This window comes from Camelus bactrianus, chromosome 3, assembly GCF_048773025.1.
Source record: "Camelus bactrianus isolate YW-2024 breed Bactrian camel chromosome 3, ASM4877302v1, whole genome shotgun sequence".
NCBI classification, from domain to species: Eukaryota; Metazoa; Chordata; class Mammalia; order Artiodactyla; family Camelidae; genus Camelus; species Camelus bactrianus.
In genome coordinates this window covers 106252938-106267820 of record NC_133541.1, presented here as the reverse complement: position 1 = coordinate 106267820, position 14883 = coordinate 106252938, and the positions used below count along the sequence as shown (strand labels likewise).

The 14883-nt window shown below is 37.9% G+C and overlaps 1 protein-coding gene across 5 annotated transcripts in view; it reads right to left on the bottom strand.

Moving 5' to 3' along the window:
• Positions 1-733: 733 nt before the first annotated feature.
• The window catches only part of FBXO38 (F-box protein 38), a 51058-nt gene continuing 36908 nt past the window's right edge, over positions 734-14883 (bottom strand). For 3 of the 5 annotated variants that reach the window (XM_045517474.2, XM_074360899.1, XM_074360901.1), the window contains 8 exons: positions 13663-14397; positions 8451-8551; positions 8140-8242; positions 5090-5256; positions 3598-3743; positions 3011-3114; positions 2404-2517; positions 734-1606 (listed from right to left, as the gene is read on the bottom strand). In XM_045517474.2, the coding sequence (XP_045373430.2) occupies positions 1428-1606; positions 2404-2517; positions 3011-3114; positions 3598-3743; positions 5090-5256; positions 8140-8242; positions 8451-8551; positions 13663-14397 (1649 nt within the window). In that variant the 3' untranslated portion in view covers positions 734-1427. The remainder of the gene's footprint in view (positions 1607-2403; positions 2518-3010; positions 3115-3597; positions 3744-5089; positions 5257-8139; positions 8243-8450; positions 8552-13662; positions 14398-14883) is intronic. The other 2 variants (XM_074360900.1, XM_074360902.1) reach the window with 2 other exon arrangements.

The window sequence follows — 14883 nt, the reverse complement described above, 5'->3', positions numbered from 1 at the left end:
AAACAATAGAGATGACTGAATGCAGCATGGAACATTCTTCCTAATGTAAATAGAATTTTTAAAGTCTTAGAAAACTTCGAAGAAAAGGCATTATTATTCACACTGTTAGCGATGGGGAAACTTGCTGGCACCTTGCATCTCTGTGGACATTAATGATGGAGGTAAGAGGCAGCTGGTGGGAATCAGGCACCGGGATTCTTGTCCCTCCCAGCCTTAACAGTGTCGGTGAGTGAGCTGTTTCCCTCTGGGTTTCAATTAAGCCTCTGAAAATGAAGGGGTTGGACCCTTACACCTCAAACAGACCATAACTACATATTCTATTTGGAGAGAGTTTCTATAGACCTTCAGTTGTTTGTGCAGTTTGTTGAGGTCACTCAGCTAAGCAAGCGGCAAAGCAAGTCCTCAAACGCAGGTGGGCTGCTCTAAAGCTTTTTCAGCCTTGGCTCCTGACACTGTGATACTGCACATAAACTGCCATGTATCAGGTGAATTTCTCCCCTTGAGAAAGAAGAGAGGTCATCTCCCGATGACCAGATATTTGGGGAAATTCTGCTGTCCCAGTGTTCTGTTGTATAAAGTTCTGAGTTGAACATCTTGCAGCCACATAACTTTCACAAAGAGATCAGAAATGGGATTACACTGAAATCTTACCTAGACACACCCACACATTCCTTGTCTGTGTAGCATTTGGTACTCTTCTTTACAATGAGGGATCAGGTCCAAGGCAAGAAAACAGGTTTTAATAAACTTTTATTTTTAGACTCAAGATAAAGCATTATACACAATTGAATATGGAAATAAATAACTAAAAATGCTTTGGAAACTTTTCCATTTCCCCCTCAAACTCAAATTTTTTTTTAAACTCATGAGTCTGTTTTGCTTGATTTTAAGAAATGTGGCAACTATAATACCAAAAGAAAAGAAACCCCACAATTCTGTACAGAAACATATAGCTGCCTCTGACTACAGGGTTAGTTGGTGTTTTAATAGTAACACAAAAAAAAGCACAAGACACAAAGACTCTTCAACAGGTTTACTCAAAACAGCTTTGCTTGAGAAAAAGGCACAGATTTAAGGGGATGACAGTGATTATTAAGAATATAGTAAATATGGGCTCAGCCAAAAAGTGACACTGTATGAACTAAGTCTGGAAAAATGAACTCTTTCCAATTATCTGCCTTCATTAAAATGAGTTTTTAAATTAAATTGTATAAACATATGATATAAAGTTGGTACTTAGGAAGTGTCTTTGTATATTTCCTCTATGTACAAATCTTTGTATACAACTTTAACATTCCTTATACATTTCCTATATACCAAACTGAGCCCGGGTCTCCCAACTGCATGCCCCAAGTCTCTGTGGAGCTCTCTGCCAGCTGGTCAGCCCTGCAGCTTCTGCCAGAATAGCTGGAAAGGGAAGGGACCAGTTAAATGTAGTCATCTTCAACAGGCTCTCCATTGACATCACAATAGTGGATAAAAATTGCCACTACTCGCTGAAACACACCCTTCTTCATCTGACGCATCTCTGAAATTTCCTCTCCTATTGTTTCCATACAGATGTCTGCAGACAGCTGCCCTTTCCTTCGAGGAGCGTAGATGGTGCCTTGGAAAATAGAAAGAAAAGGGGAAACGTATGATTATCAGGATCATTTGGAAGGTCACTCTGATAAAGCTAGTCCATAGGACATGCCTGTATGGTCTAATGCAGTATAGTATGTACAGCTCATGGAATTGGTCCCCATCAGTCTGGTTAAGCACTATGTTTGATGCCTAAGAGAGCACATAGGATTAAAGGCCCAAGGTGAAAAATGCACCAGAGAGGTAAGTCATATACATGTACATAGAATTTATGAAATCCACTTCCTCCTAAAATATTTTTTTAATTTCCTACAAATGGATATTCAAGTGTGCTAATTTAAAAGAATTATATTTAAAAGTTCCTTCAAGTTTCCAGTTATCTGTCCCCCACCCCAAGTATCTATAGTTAAATCATAAATTCCTGTTTGCTACCCAATAAGAAGCAACTCATAAGTAGCAGAATTAATTAGTGTAACTGGAACAATTTTGAAACAACAGAGTTGACCAATTCTTCAATAGGGAGTAACAAAATTGCAAACATTTAGGTAATAAAAAAATCTAGGTAGGAAAATTTGTCTGAAAGAATCCTTCCCACCAACCTTTATACGTCCCTAGTAAGTCAACTGATTACCTAGTGTATAAATTTAAAGCTGTTTTTTTGAAAGGGGAGAACCAAACAATAACAAAAAGCAAATAAAAACATTTACATGGGAAGTGATTTAAAAGCTGCACTGCTCCTAACTCTCAAGAAAAACACTAAGCATCTAACACAGCAGAGGATATACACAAACTAGAGAATAAAAATCATCAGGCCATAATTACTTTCTTCATCATCTTCAAAATCGTATCTGGCAAAGCTGTTGGGTTCTGCTGCCCGTAGAGATCTCAACCAGGGGAAGTCAGAAATCATGGAATACGGAGCTCCATCAACAACACCTAAAAGGAAAAGATTAGCAGTGCTATTGGTGTGGGAGGAGTAATGAAAGGGCGAGATGCAGTAGCATTTTGTAAACTGGACCAGAGATGCAGATTCCAACCCTAGCTTTGCTGCCATTTGGTCATGTGATCTTTGTCATCCTTTGCTTTCATTAAGTGTTAGTTTCTCTCTCAATATATGCATATATACACACATACAAAATACAGAGGTTGAGACAGATGCCCTCGTGTCACTGCCAACTCTAAAACTGCAGCAAGTTTCAATTTTCTTCTACTTTCTGTGTTTCAATACTGCTTCTGATTATTTTAGGGATGGTAAAGACCTCATACAGGGGAGCAATATTTATCTGGTCCCTGCTACCTGCAGATATTCAATATTCCCATTATTTTGAGAAATTGTAAGGCTCCCATTCCTATCTTCCCTAAGACATGTCTCTCCATCTAATTAGTTAATGGCTATTTAGCTTTCCACCATTTGTAAATAAATGCTCACCTTCTAAAGTATAAATTTCTCTACCCCAGGGGTATTTGGGGTATTTCTTTAAGTCATCTTCACTTCGTGTGGCTTCAGGGAAGAATTCATACTTGATGAGCTCTCTGGAGGCAACAAGAAAAATTAAATAAAAATTATAAAACTGAAAATAATGTTGGGATGTGAGGTAGAAAGGAACTATCAAAACTCTGTCAAGCCTAGATTCTAATGAAGATCTCAAACAAAATACTATAATAAAAAATGCATAAAAGTCCAATTTTCTGATGATGTAAAACATCAGTTTTAAGATCTTTAATTTGATCTCTTTTCCATGCCCCAAGGCTGAAGGAATGAAACCAAACATACATGTACAGTCTGTTCTTGCAGTTTTCTCTAAGTTTGAAAACAGTTTAGTTATGAATATACATGTACACTTTTTAGTTTTAAAATCCTCATTTCCCTCTGGTTTTCACATTATATTTCATATGTTTCAGAGCCTGAAAAGCCCAGATGGAGCCATTTAAGATAAAGATTAAACAGGTCTTTTTTCTGGTACCCTCGCTCTGGGAACTGACCAGAAAGGCAGGCAGGGGCTGCGTATCACTTACTGGTTGATGTTTGCTATCGTGTCCATCCAGCTGCGAATGCGCACCTTGTTCCGGACGTTGGGAGGGTTACTGAATTCGTGGATAATACAGATGTGATAGGGATAGGGACCACTGAACAGCTTCTGCTCCAGCGTTAGTGTGTCCACCTGTGGGAGACACCAGAGAGAGGGTTTTGGACCAGGGAAGAGAATGCCTCAGAAACCCATCACCTAGGGCTTGAACAATCTTTCCTTAAGACTATGGTTTTAAAATCTTGGGCTGATTCAAAAATCAAATAGTCACATTCCGCCCTGAATACTGCTTGCCAAATTAGGGATAAGACTTCGCAAATTCTTCTGTCTAGCAAGCAATTTACATCTCCCTGTTATATAAATGCCTACTGAACCAGAGAATCTGGATTCAATAACTGATCCCAGGAATCCACTTCTCAGTTTAAGTTTGGACTGCATTATAGAATTGTGAATGTGTAGTACTGTATACCTATTCAAACTGGACTACTGCCAGTTCCTAAAGATGGAACACATTTCCTTCCCCCTTGTAACCTTTGTTCATATAGCTTTCTTCTTATGGAAAGACTTCATTCCTATCTTTGCTTATAAAATCCTGCTTTGCCATCTTAAAGACATACATGTCTGCCTCCTTCGTAGAAAGGCAAACTTCTCAAGGGAAGGATAATGTCCTGTACATTTTTCAGCCCCAGCAAATTATAAACACAAGCAGCATTTGTGTGTTGAAATAACTCCTCTGGGGCCAGGCTCAAACACTGACTGCAAAGGTCATTTATTATTTCCTTTAAACCTTCTCCTGACATCAAGCACAGAGTCTTACAAACAGTGTTTACTCTCCCCACCCCACCCCGGTTTTATTGATAAATAACTGACATACATCACTGTATAAGTTTATGGTATACAGCATGATGGTTTGATTTACATATATTTATGAAGTGATTACCACAATAGGTCCAGCTGACAACCATCATCTCGTACAGATACAAAAAAAGAAAATGTTTACTCTTAATAAAAACAACAGCAACTATCACATGACTGCTCACTACATGCCAGCAACTGCTCTAGTGCTTCACAGGTACTAATTTAACCATCACGGTAACTGCAGATTTTTGTTCTTCTAATTTTAGAGACAAAGAAACTAAGGCACAGAAATTGAATAACCTGCTACAGGTCAGTGAACCAGAACTGGAGTCAGGCAGTCTGAAACCAGCATCTGTGCTCTTAACCACAGGCAACTTTGATAAGTATAGAAACTTGTTGAACAACAACTCCTTTCATCATATAACTTGCTAAAAACCCACATAAATCTATCAGAGGAGCACTGATGAAGAAGACTGGTAAGGTAGTCTAGCTTGGTTAAAAGAACCCTATAGATAATCTGCAGAATCATTTTATTACAGAATAAAAGCCACCTCCAAAAAGGTTGAAGACTAAAAAAAATCACTGCAACATATGTATCTCCCCAGAGAAGCAGAGCTCCTTACCTGCTGCATGGGGCGCAGGTATATGATGCGGTTTCTCTCAGGAGGCATCCTTAGTATCTGGTCTAGTACCTGATCCATGTTGAGTTTCTTGCATTGTGCATAGTCAAATCGGTTTACAATCGGTGCATTTTCTACTTTCAAATGTTTCAGTACCCTGCACCTGGTAGCTACAAAATGAAAACAATGGTAAGCTCTACAAATAACTTATACAAAATTACAGAGCAATGTATAACCTATCTGGATTCCTCTTTGGAGGACTGGCTCACCTTTTATTAGCATAAAATACTGCAGATATAAATATCTTTAACACAGGTCAAGCACTATCATAACGGACAACTGATAAGTTATCAAAATGACTTGAAAAATGTGATTCTGTCCTGTTGAAAAGACAGTCACCTTCATGCTAGGAGGGGTATTAAGGTACCTTTTCCTATCTAAGATGTTACTGGCAAGAAACTCAAGTCCCAGAGAGTGACTTGCCCTAATGTAGGAAATGTGTAGGAAATATTCATTAAAGAGAATGATGGCAACTATTGAATTATACAATTTTATTGGTAATGGTACCTGAAATAATTCACCTATATTATCTTACATTCATCAATAGGAAATGAGCAGTGTTGATTTTAATTTTTATCACAAGCATAAAACCAGAACCTTAAAAAAAAAACCCCAGAAATATTTGGATATTTGGTCTAAAGTTGTACAGTCCTGTGTGGTAGCCACTAGTCATCTGTAAGCTACTTAAATTTAACTAAAATGTAATAAAATTAACAGTTTAGTTCTTAAGACATTAGCCACAGTTCAAATGTTCAACATTCGCATGTGGTTAGTGGTTACCATATCAAAACAGTGCAGATACAGAACATTTCCATCACTGCAGAAAAGTTCTATTGAAGATGCTAGTCTGAAACATGATTAAATACTCTTCTTGTTTAATGTAAAAAAATACATGGTTACAGAGAAAAATAGCTGTGACATAACAAACACATTTAACTACAACTGCGTACCAATGTTAGAAAAGTATTCCCTTCCTTTTTTTTAAATCTCAATTTTCATTCTGATCCCATTTTTATCATAGATTTCAATCTGGTCCAACTCCAGCGAGAAGATCAGATGAAAGGTATTGTAAATACATAAGGCCAATATGCCTGATCTTTTTAACATTACATAAAAACATGTTCTGTGACATCCTTGACCCAAATGTCATCATCTTACTGAGCAATCTAGCTCTGTAACTTTGATGTCTGAACACTGAGCAAGTCTGCTGCCTTTCAGATTCATTTTTCACCTGTGACATGGCAGGAACATGGCAGGAGGAAGAGGAAGCAATGTTGGGAACAGGAAAAGAGAAAAGAGAGGACTAGATGGCGAAAAGGGTTCAATGGTTCTCTGCCATAAAACCAGCCATGGCTAAGGTCACTTCTAGTCTCATTTGGTCATCTCATCCACCATGAACAGTCCACCCATCCATCAGTGGGTGGCACTGAGCTTCTTATCTAAGATCCTGTCACATGATAAGCTGAACTAAACAACCAGATTTAAGGTGAAAAGGCTGGGCCCCAGGCCATGTGATCTATCACTAGGTTAGGGAAGATATGGGGAGAATGATCAGTCAAGTGGAGGGGTGAAAACCAGTCAGATTCTCAGAGAGCTCAGAAGAGAGATACGAATGAGAAGTTAACCAGCAGAGTCCAAATGCTGAGGATTAAAGTCTCAGACCTCAGAGGGTAGAGTGCTGACAGATTGAAAGCTCTTAGGCGGGGGCTCTCCTGCTGGTACCCTCTCTGAACTTTTGAAGGACCCCTGTTCTGTTATAGGGGGACACGCCAATAGAAGACAGTTATTTATTAGATGTTTGAAGACCTCACTGGTTGGAATGGAGTAAAGTACCACCTTGTGAGGGTGTATCTGGGGTCCACAAGTCTGGAGTTTTTGAGAATTTAAGAGAGATGTGCTTAAATCTCAATTTTATCTCTCCTTTCTGGGATTCTCCTAGTTTATGAAAAAATGTTTGGTAAGGATTTCCTTGTTTTATTCACTACCAGTATTAGAGAAGTGCAAAGAAAGCCTCTAATTTTTTTTTTTTTTTGCCATACTAATATAATACAAGTTAGCATTTACTAGGTTTTTACTAGAGGTCAGACCCTCTACTATGTGTCTGTGGAGGTACACACATTCATACACACATGGATGCCTGTGTGTGTATCAATCACTATTTAACCTTCATAAGTGTACACTTTATAGAATTAAAAAAATGAACACAGAATGTATAACTTGCCTAAGGCAAGAAATCAGATCTTCATAATTGTACATGGATAGGCATCAAAAATATAATTACAAGTAATAATGGAAAAATAAACAGATCATGCATAGGACATACTATTTATATATCTAAAATTTTAAAAATTCACACAAAATAATACCTTATATTTGTTCAGAGTTAAATATGTATATAAATAAAGACATGGGAGATGGACTGGAAGGACATTCAATACATGACTATAGGTATTGGGAACGGATGGGACTGCAATGAGGGACAAATGGGACTAAAAAGAAAAGTGCGGTGTAGACGAAGGATAATGCGCCCTCAGTTGAGGTTATGATTGATTATATCAATCAAATTCAGAGCAATTAAGCACTGAGGGCGCAGTCACCACCTCCTCCAAAAGACACAGACAAAACATGTCCAGCATCACACAGCAAGGAAATGGTAAAGACAGGAACCAAGGTGAGCTCTATTTGACTCCAAAGTCCATACATGGATTAGTCTGGTTAATCTAATCTTTGTCAGATCAAGTAGCAGTGGTCATTTGGAGGGAACTGGAGGAGAGGCTACATTAAAAGATGAATCAAATCTCTGCACATGGTCCCTCACAAATACGACAGGGTAATTAGTTGAGAACTATAGATTGAGGACAGAATTAAAAATAAACTAACATAATGATTCTTTTGAAAAAGGAATATAGTAATGTTATTGTAGTATTTATGAATCCTTAATTTTTTAAACTAAATCATGATGCTCTTGTTATGACAGGGGCCTAAATACATACCATGGATGAACATCATCTTGGGACAGTCTTTAAGCACTAGATCTGTGATTCCACAGTTGGTCATAGTGACTCCAACAAGATTTTTGGATTTTAATACAAGGACCTAGGAGGAGAAAAATTTAAAAGATGCATCTTCCTGTACTTTTTTCTTTAAAGCTTAAATATTTTCACTGGCACAAGTGAGAAGCAGCTGCTCCCAATCTCTTCTCTTAAGGGCAAAGAAACTATATAAAGATGATGGGAACTTTAGTTCTTTTACATTATTCAAGAACACAGCTGGACTGAAAGGTAGACGAGGGTTTTTCCTTCACCTGCACATGGTCATCCTCAATCACAGGATCACTGGTACTGGTGGACTTATCTGCCGTCCGCTTCCGCTTCATGGCATGACGTGGCTTTGCTTTGGCAACCTCTAAAAGAAGCAAGAGGAAAATCCAGATTTTAGCCTTGCTGTCTTTCCTTCAAAGAGAGCACATTCCAACTCCAGCTAGGCAACTCGCAATTTTACAACTTGGTTCCCAAAGGAATAACAGTCAGACTACTATTTCCAACTGACTGTTTCAAAACAAGATCCCCCTCTACTGTCTGAAATGTAATACTGCTTTTCATACGTGGGCTATTCCAACAGCCTAATTAACATTCTCGTCACTAGTCACTCAACCCATCCTAAATACTACTGGTAGATTAAATTCACCACTTTCCTCCCGAAAACTTTAAAACACTGACTACTGCTTAGTAAATATGGTTCAACGCCTGACATTTGGAGCTGTGCTTTAGCCCGAGCTGTTCTGTTTTATTCCATATCATGTCCTAGTCATCTCCCATTGCCAATGCCTCTGAAGCTACTAATCATTCTAGTTTTTTCTGCCCAGGAAACCTTTCCTGACTTCACTTTTTGAAATACTACCCATCCCTGAAAGGTTCAGCTCAAATTCCACCTCCCCTAACAAATCACCTGGACCCCCAAACATCATATATAGTTCTGTAATTCCCTGAATACTTGTATTGTCTCTCCATTTAAACTAAAAGCTCCTTAAAGACAACACTGTCTTATTTCGTCTTTGTATCAATGTCAGCCACTAGCAGTGAGCTGTTTATTGAATAAATTGGCAGTATCACTCACTGACTGAATGAATACATCACAGAAATGTAAATGGAATAATAGCAAATATTTACTGAGCGCTTACTGTGTGTCAGGCACTTTTCTCAGGGTTTTACTTCTAGTAACTAATTTAATCCTAATAACAACCCTCTGAGAAAGATTATTGTCCTTACTTTAAAAATTTGGAAACAGAGGCATGGGAAGGGGAAATAGTTTGCCAAAGTGTAAGTGGTGGAACCAGGAGTCAGACTCAGGCTATCTGGTGCCAGTCACTAGGCCAGAAAACCTGCAATCTTTTATCTGCCAAACCCTGGCTAGTAATGCTCTAACTCATGTAGCCAGTATTGTTCCAAAACATTATAGTTTAATTATAAAAACAAATACTATGTTGATTTTATTTAAATACAAGTTCTCAATTCATCTCGAAAACTTAACAAGCACATATATATTCCAAAACAAGATACTAAAAGTCACGGTCCTCTTTTTTTTTTTTCTTTTAATACCACTTTAATTATCTGAGGGTCGTGGTGGTAGTAATTAGGTTTATTTATTTTATTTTATTATTTTTAATGGAGGTACTGGGGCTTGAACCCAGGACCTCACACACGCTAAGCATGCACCCTACCAATGAGCTACACCCTCCCTGATAACTGTTCTCATTTTTGATAATCATTCTGTAGCAGAGCACATGTAGAGTGAAATAAGACTGACCTTTATGACTTAAATCCCACCATACTGCACAATACTACTACTAGATTACAAACATTCCACTTGGTAATTCTTTAACTTTGAACATGAAAGATTACAAAGAAAGATAGGGAAACAAGGTGCAAATATTGCAAATTCCTAAATGCTTGGGGTTAGACAGTAACTCTATAGAGAGTAGGCCAAGTGTTTGCTTTTTTAAAAAATACAATAGAACTCTTTCTTCCACTCTTGGAAATCTTTGTGAAATCTTATTATGCAAAACAATTGAAAGCAGAGACTTTGGTGGAAGCCTAAAAGTGAGCCCAAGAGTTTTATCCATCAAACTTCCTTCAAGGGGCCCTGAACCCAAGCAAAATCCTGGGGTCTGGAAAAACATGCAAACTATTGATCTAGGTGATGCACTGAAGGCCACCTTCCACAGTATTTCTGAAGGACCTTCAGACAAAATCTAATTAGCTTCACTGACAAGCAATGTTCTAACAGCAGCACATTTGCTATGACAGTCAAAATTCACACATCTGTTACAACCAATAACAGGTCCTGGTTCCCTCTCTCAGTACTGCAAAAATGAAAACCAACAAAAACAGGTCTGTTTCCATTCCTTCATAACAATGTTCAAATAAGAAATTTTCTGTTAGCATTTTCCTTTTGTGCTCCGATTTTCAAACTTCTCATCTTCCTGGACTCCTTCCCTCCCATCACTTTTAACTGATAAGAATATGGGATTCAGTTAAATTTCCTGCTCTTCAGAGTACCCAAATTGGCAGTTTGTTTTCTAAGGAAAGTTATAAAGCTAAGTCACACTTTATACAGAGATAATCTTGATAAACAAATGCTTCCCAATGTAAAAGGAAAAGAGTTCATCCTATTATTTTCTTATGCCTCCCTCTTTGTTTAGGACAGTAAATTTTGTTTAGCGGTAACTCTTCGTGATTTCATATATCCACCAGCATCAACATACCTCATGTGATGGTTCCTACCACTTATTAAGTTCACAATTATTCACTGAGCCCCATACCACCATGCAAGACATTGTGCTAAAAGCTGGGAATATAATGGTTAACAAGCAGACTGGCCCTGCCCTCATGGAGCTCATAGTCTATTGGAAAGAGACAGTAAAACATGAAAATACAACACATTATAGTTAACATTAGCAGAGAAGATGCTACAGAAACACAGAAAACATCTAGTCATGGGGTGTCACGGAAAGGTTAGTATTTATGAGAACCATATCATACTCATCTTAAGTGCTATTCTTTGAAAATCAAATTAGTTAATTTTGTGATATTTATAAAGTATTATATAATGAGGAGAAAAAGAAAAAAGGTACAGGCATTTATTCCCAAAATAGGAATTCACAACATAAATAACTACTTCTACACACTACATAAGGCCATAAATTGAAAACCAAATAAAAAACTAAAATATTTTCTTTGAAGTGATTAAAAATATCCATAACACTAAATCGTTTTTTTCCTTTATTAACTTGGATTTTTCTCCCTAAAACATTTAAAACAGAATGGCCAATAGATATCAGAAACATACTAGATTAAAAATAACAAGTTGAAAGCTACCCAAATAACTTGTTTTTCTTTCCAAAGGAGATATGGATAATTTTAAAATCAGTAGTTTGATATTTCCCCAGAAAAGCTGTTACTGAAATGGGTACTTATATTGTGTTTAAAAACGTTAGGATATAATTTACCTACCATACACATATTAGGTACATACATTAGAAGTCTTCTCAAATTGGAAAAAAAAAATCACAAGACAACAGAGGTAATTTACCTAAAAAAGCAAAAAGAGCTACATAAAGAAAGTTTTTTTTTTAATTCTAGGAGATTATTTAACCTAAGAAAAAGTTCTAATCATGAAACAAGTCAGAAGAAAATGGCAAAGGGGAAGCAGAATACAAGGCAAAGAAAAAGTCAAAACCTCCTATGGCTAATGTGAAGGATCCATATTAAAAATGAAAACAAAACAAAAACCCCCTAAATAGTTAATAACTATAAAACTTTACCAAGACATATAAGACAAAATAGTCTCCAAATAGGAAGACTCAATGCTATAAAAATGACAGTTATATTTTCAGTCAATCAATGTCATGAAATTCTAAACAAAACAACAAAATCTGATTTTTGAATGTGACAAAAATTAGAAAAACTATAAAAATAAGTGATAAATGTATGACTAGGAAATTTTGCAAAAGAGTAATGAAAGAGGACGGGACACTGGAACAGAATAGTGAATAGCACGCCCAGAGATAAACAGCAGTACAGACAAGGTACAGGCTAAAAGAGCATTTTCAAATAATGACTTAAGAATGGAGGTCAATACATAGTATTGAGACAACTTGGTGACAAGTTAGAATTAAAAAAATAAAGTTCCCACAACTTAAAGAACTACACTAAATAAATAAATGAATAAAAGAATGAAAAGATGTGAACAATTATCTGAGTGAGGTGTAGGGAACACCTTCCACAGCATAAAAATAAAGAAACCGTAAAGGCAAACATGACTATGACTATACAAATATGAAAAACTGTGTAACAAAAGGTGTCATAATGAGGAGTTGATGTTTAATAGGTAGAGTTTCAGTTTGGGATGATGAAAAAGTTGAAATGGATGATGATGATGGTTGCACAACAATGTAAATGTACTTAATGCCACTAAACCGTATACTTCAAAATGGTTAAAATGGCAAATGCTATATTATGTATAAAAAAAGATATAAAACATTTAATATTCAAGCTGTGAAAAGTATTTTCATCACAGCAGAACTAATGTTTGCAAAGCATAATGAAATCTTCAAATAAAACTCATATACTTCAATATGAGTTTATACTACTATGATAATTAGCACATAATTAAAGTCTCATACTTTTCTTATGAAAGCTCATTTTTGTTAGTTTACACCCACATGATTCAATCAGCTCTGTTTAGTATATAAAAAGGTACTCAATGTGCTGGGGCTGATTTTTAAGATTTTAAAATTAAGTGAGACTTAAGAGAAAACTGAAATATATTATTCACGAATTAATAAAGGCAGGAGAGATTACTTAACAATAAGATCAGAAACATTAACAGAATTATGATTAAGAAATGTGCTTATCCTCACCGAACCCAATGTCTTGGTGTACACATAAATATTATAAATGAAATTAGATACATCTATATGTTTTGAGTTTATCTTTGCCAAAATAATTCTCAGCTAAACTGCTTACTTACCTGCTTATCTCCTGACAAACCTAAATGGAAGCAAAACTAGACTTTGGAAAAAATCATTAAGCACTGCCGAGGCAGACGCAGGGTTATATACCCATATGATATGCTCCCCCAGCCCCAGCAACTTCCAGTTCTTACCTCTTGGCTAAGATTTTAAAACTTCACTAGGAGTTAAGACTTTTAAGTGTGGGTTGGGAGCAGAGTTTATATACTGAGACATCAGGATAAGCAATGGACTTAGTGTCAACATACACAGGTCTATTTTTCTAGAAGTGGAACTACTTGAGTTTTTCTTGGTTGGATGTTTTACATGCCAACCTCCCCACCCCGACCCCACTGCTGAAAATTAGTTCAAAGTCTGTATGATCACAAAACCCCAACACAGAATTCAATTTGCCAAACTGGCTTTATGTAAGAAAAACACAGAATGAACAATGCCCTTTTCAAGTCCTAACCTGCAGTGGCTAATCCTGGCAGCATTGTCATACCTGACTCAGATACCAGCGGTACATGGGAGAGTCTGCTCCTGGCCCTCGTTAGGGGCCTCCGAGGGTAGTCTTCATTAGACTGCACGTCACAGCTCTCAGGCTGGGAGCTCCCCCTCCTGTCCTCACCTGTAGCCCCAGAGCCACTCCCATTAGTCCTCTCATCATGTGCTGGGCCTGAAGACCCCCCTTGTGGCAGAGTCCTAAAGGAAAAGGCGGATCTCGTACCATCCGGGCCATTCACAACACAGGCTCGGCTGGTTGAAGGACGTTCCTCATCAGAACACCTGCTAGTTCTCCTTTGGGATTCCTGGGGCCTGTGACAGCAGCATCTGGGGCAGACAGAACTCTCTGCATCTCCCTCCTCCATGGCCTCAGAGTCCTCTGACCCACCGGGGGAGCAGACACACTGCCTGGACACATCCACTTCTGTAGGGCTAGGCTCGGAAGAGCCGCTGCTGTTCACCGTCCTTACAAAGTCGGGGCTTTGAGAAGCAGTGCTGTGTGAGCTGGAGTTTCCCACTGTGCTGGCGGTGGTGCTGCTGCAGCTGGGATAAACATCCTTGTTTTTTTTCTTTTCAGGAATATCCCTAGCTGCTTTCATATCGGCTTTGATCTGCTCACTGGTGACCTGACAGCCTTTCTCACAGCTGCTTTCCTCGAGGGGAAACTGCTTCGACTGGCCCATCTGATGGGAGTTGTACCTCTTTCGAAGTGGAGTCTTGCCTTTTCCACTTACTGCTTACAGAAAAAGAAGAATGGCCCGAGGAAAAGAAAAGATTTCAGTACAAATTCTGGACAAAAGGCAAGAGTAAATCTGGAACAGGAAACAATGTACACTAATTTTTCTAAAGTATAATGGTGACCACATCACTCAGCTGCTCAAAGTTCTCTGTGGCTCCCTAGTGCCTACCTGGTTTATATTCCTCAGCTCAGCCTTCAAGGCTTGCCATGACCTAACTGCAAACTAACTGTTCATTCTTGTCCCCGCTATATACATTCTACACCCCAACCCAAACTTTTCTTTGAACATACCCCTGCCTTATTACCTTGGAGCCTTTATTCTCACCAATCTTCAGCCTTGGACCTCTGTTCAATCTCTTCTGCACCCCCACCCCAAAGCCACTGTAGTGTATGTCCTGTAATATTATGATCTATGTTTCTGACCCAACTATTCAACCAAACTAGAGGTTCCCTAGAGAGAGAGATCATGACATTTATCTC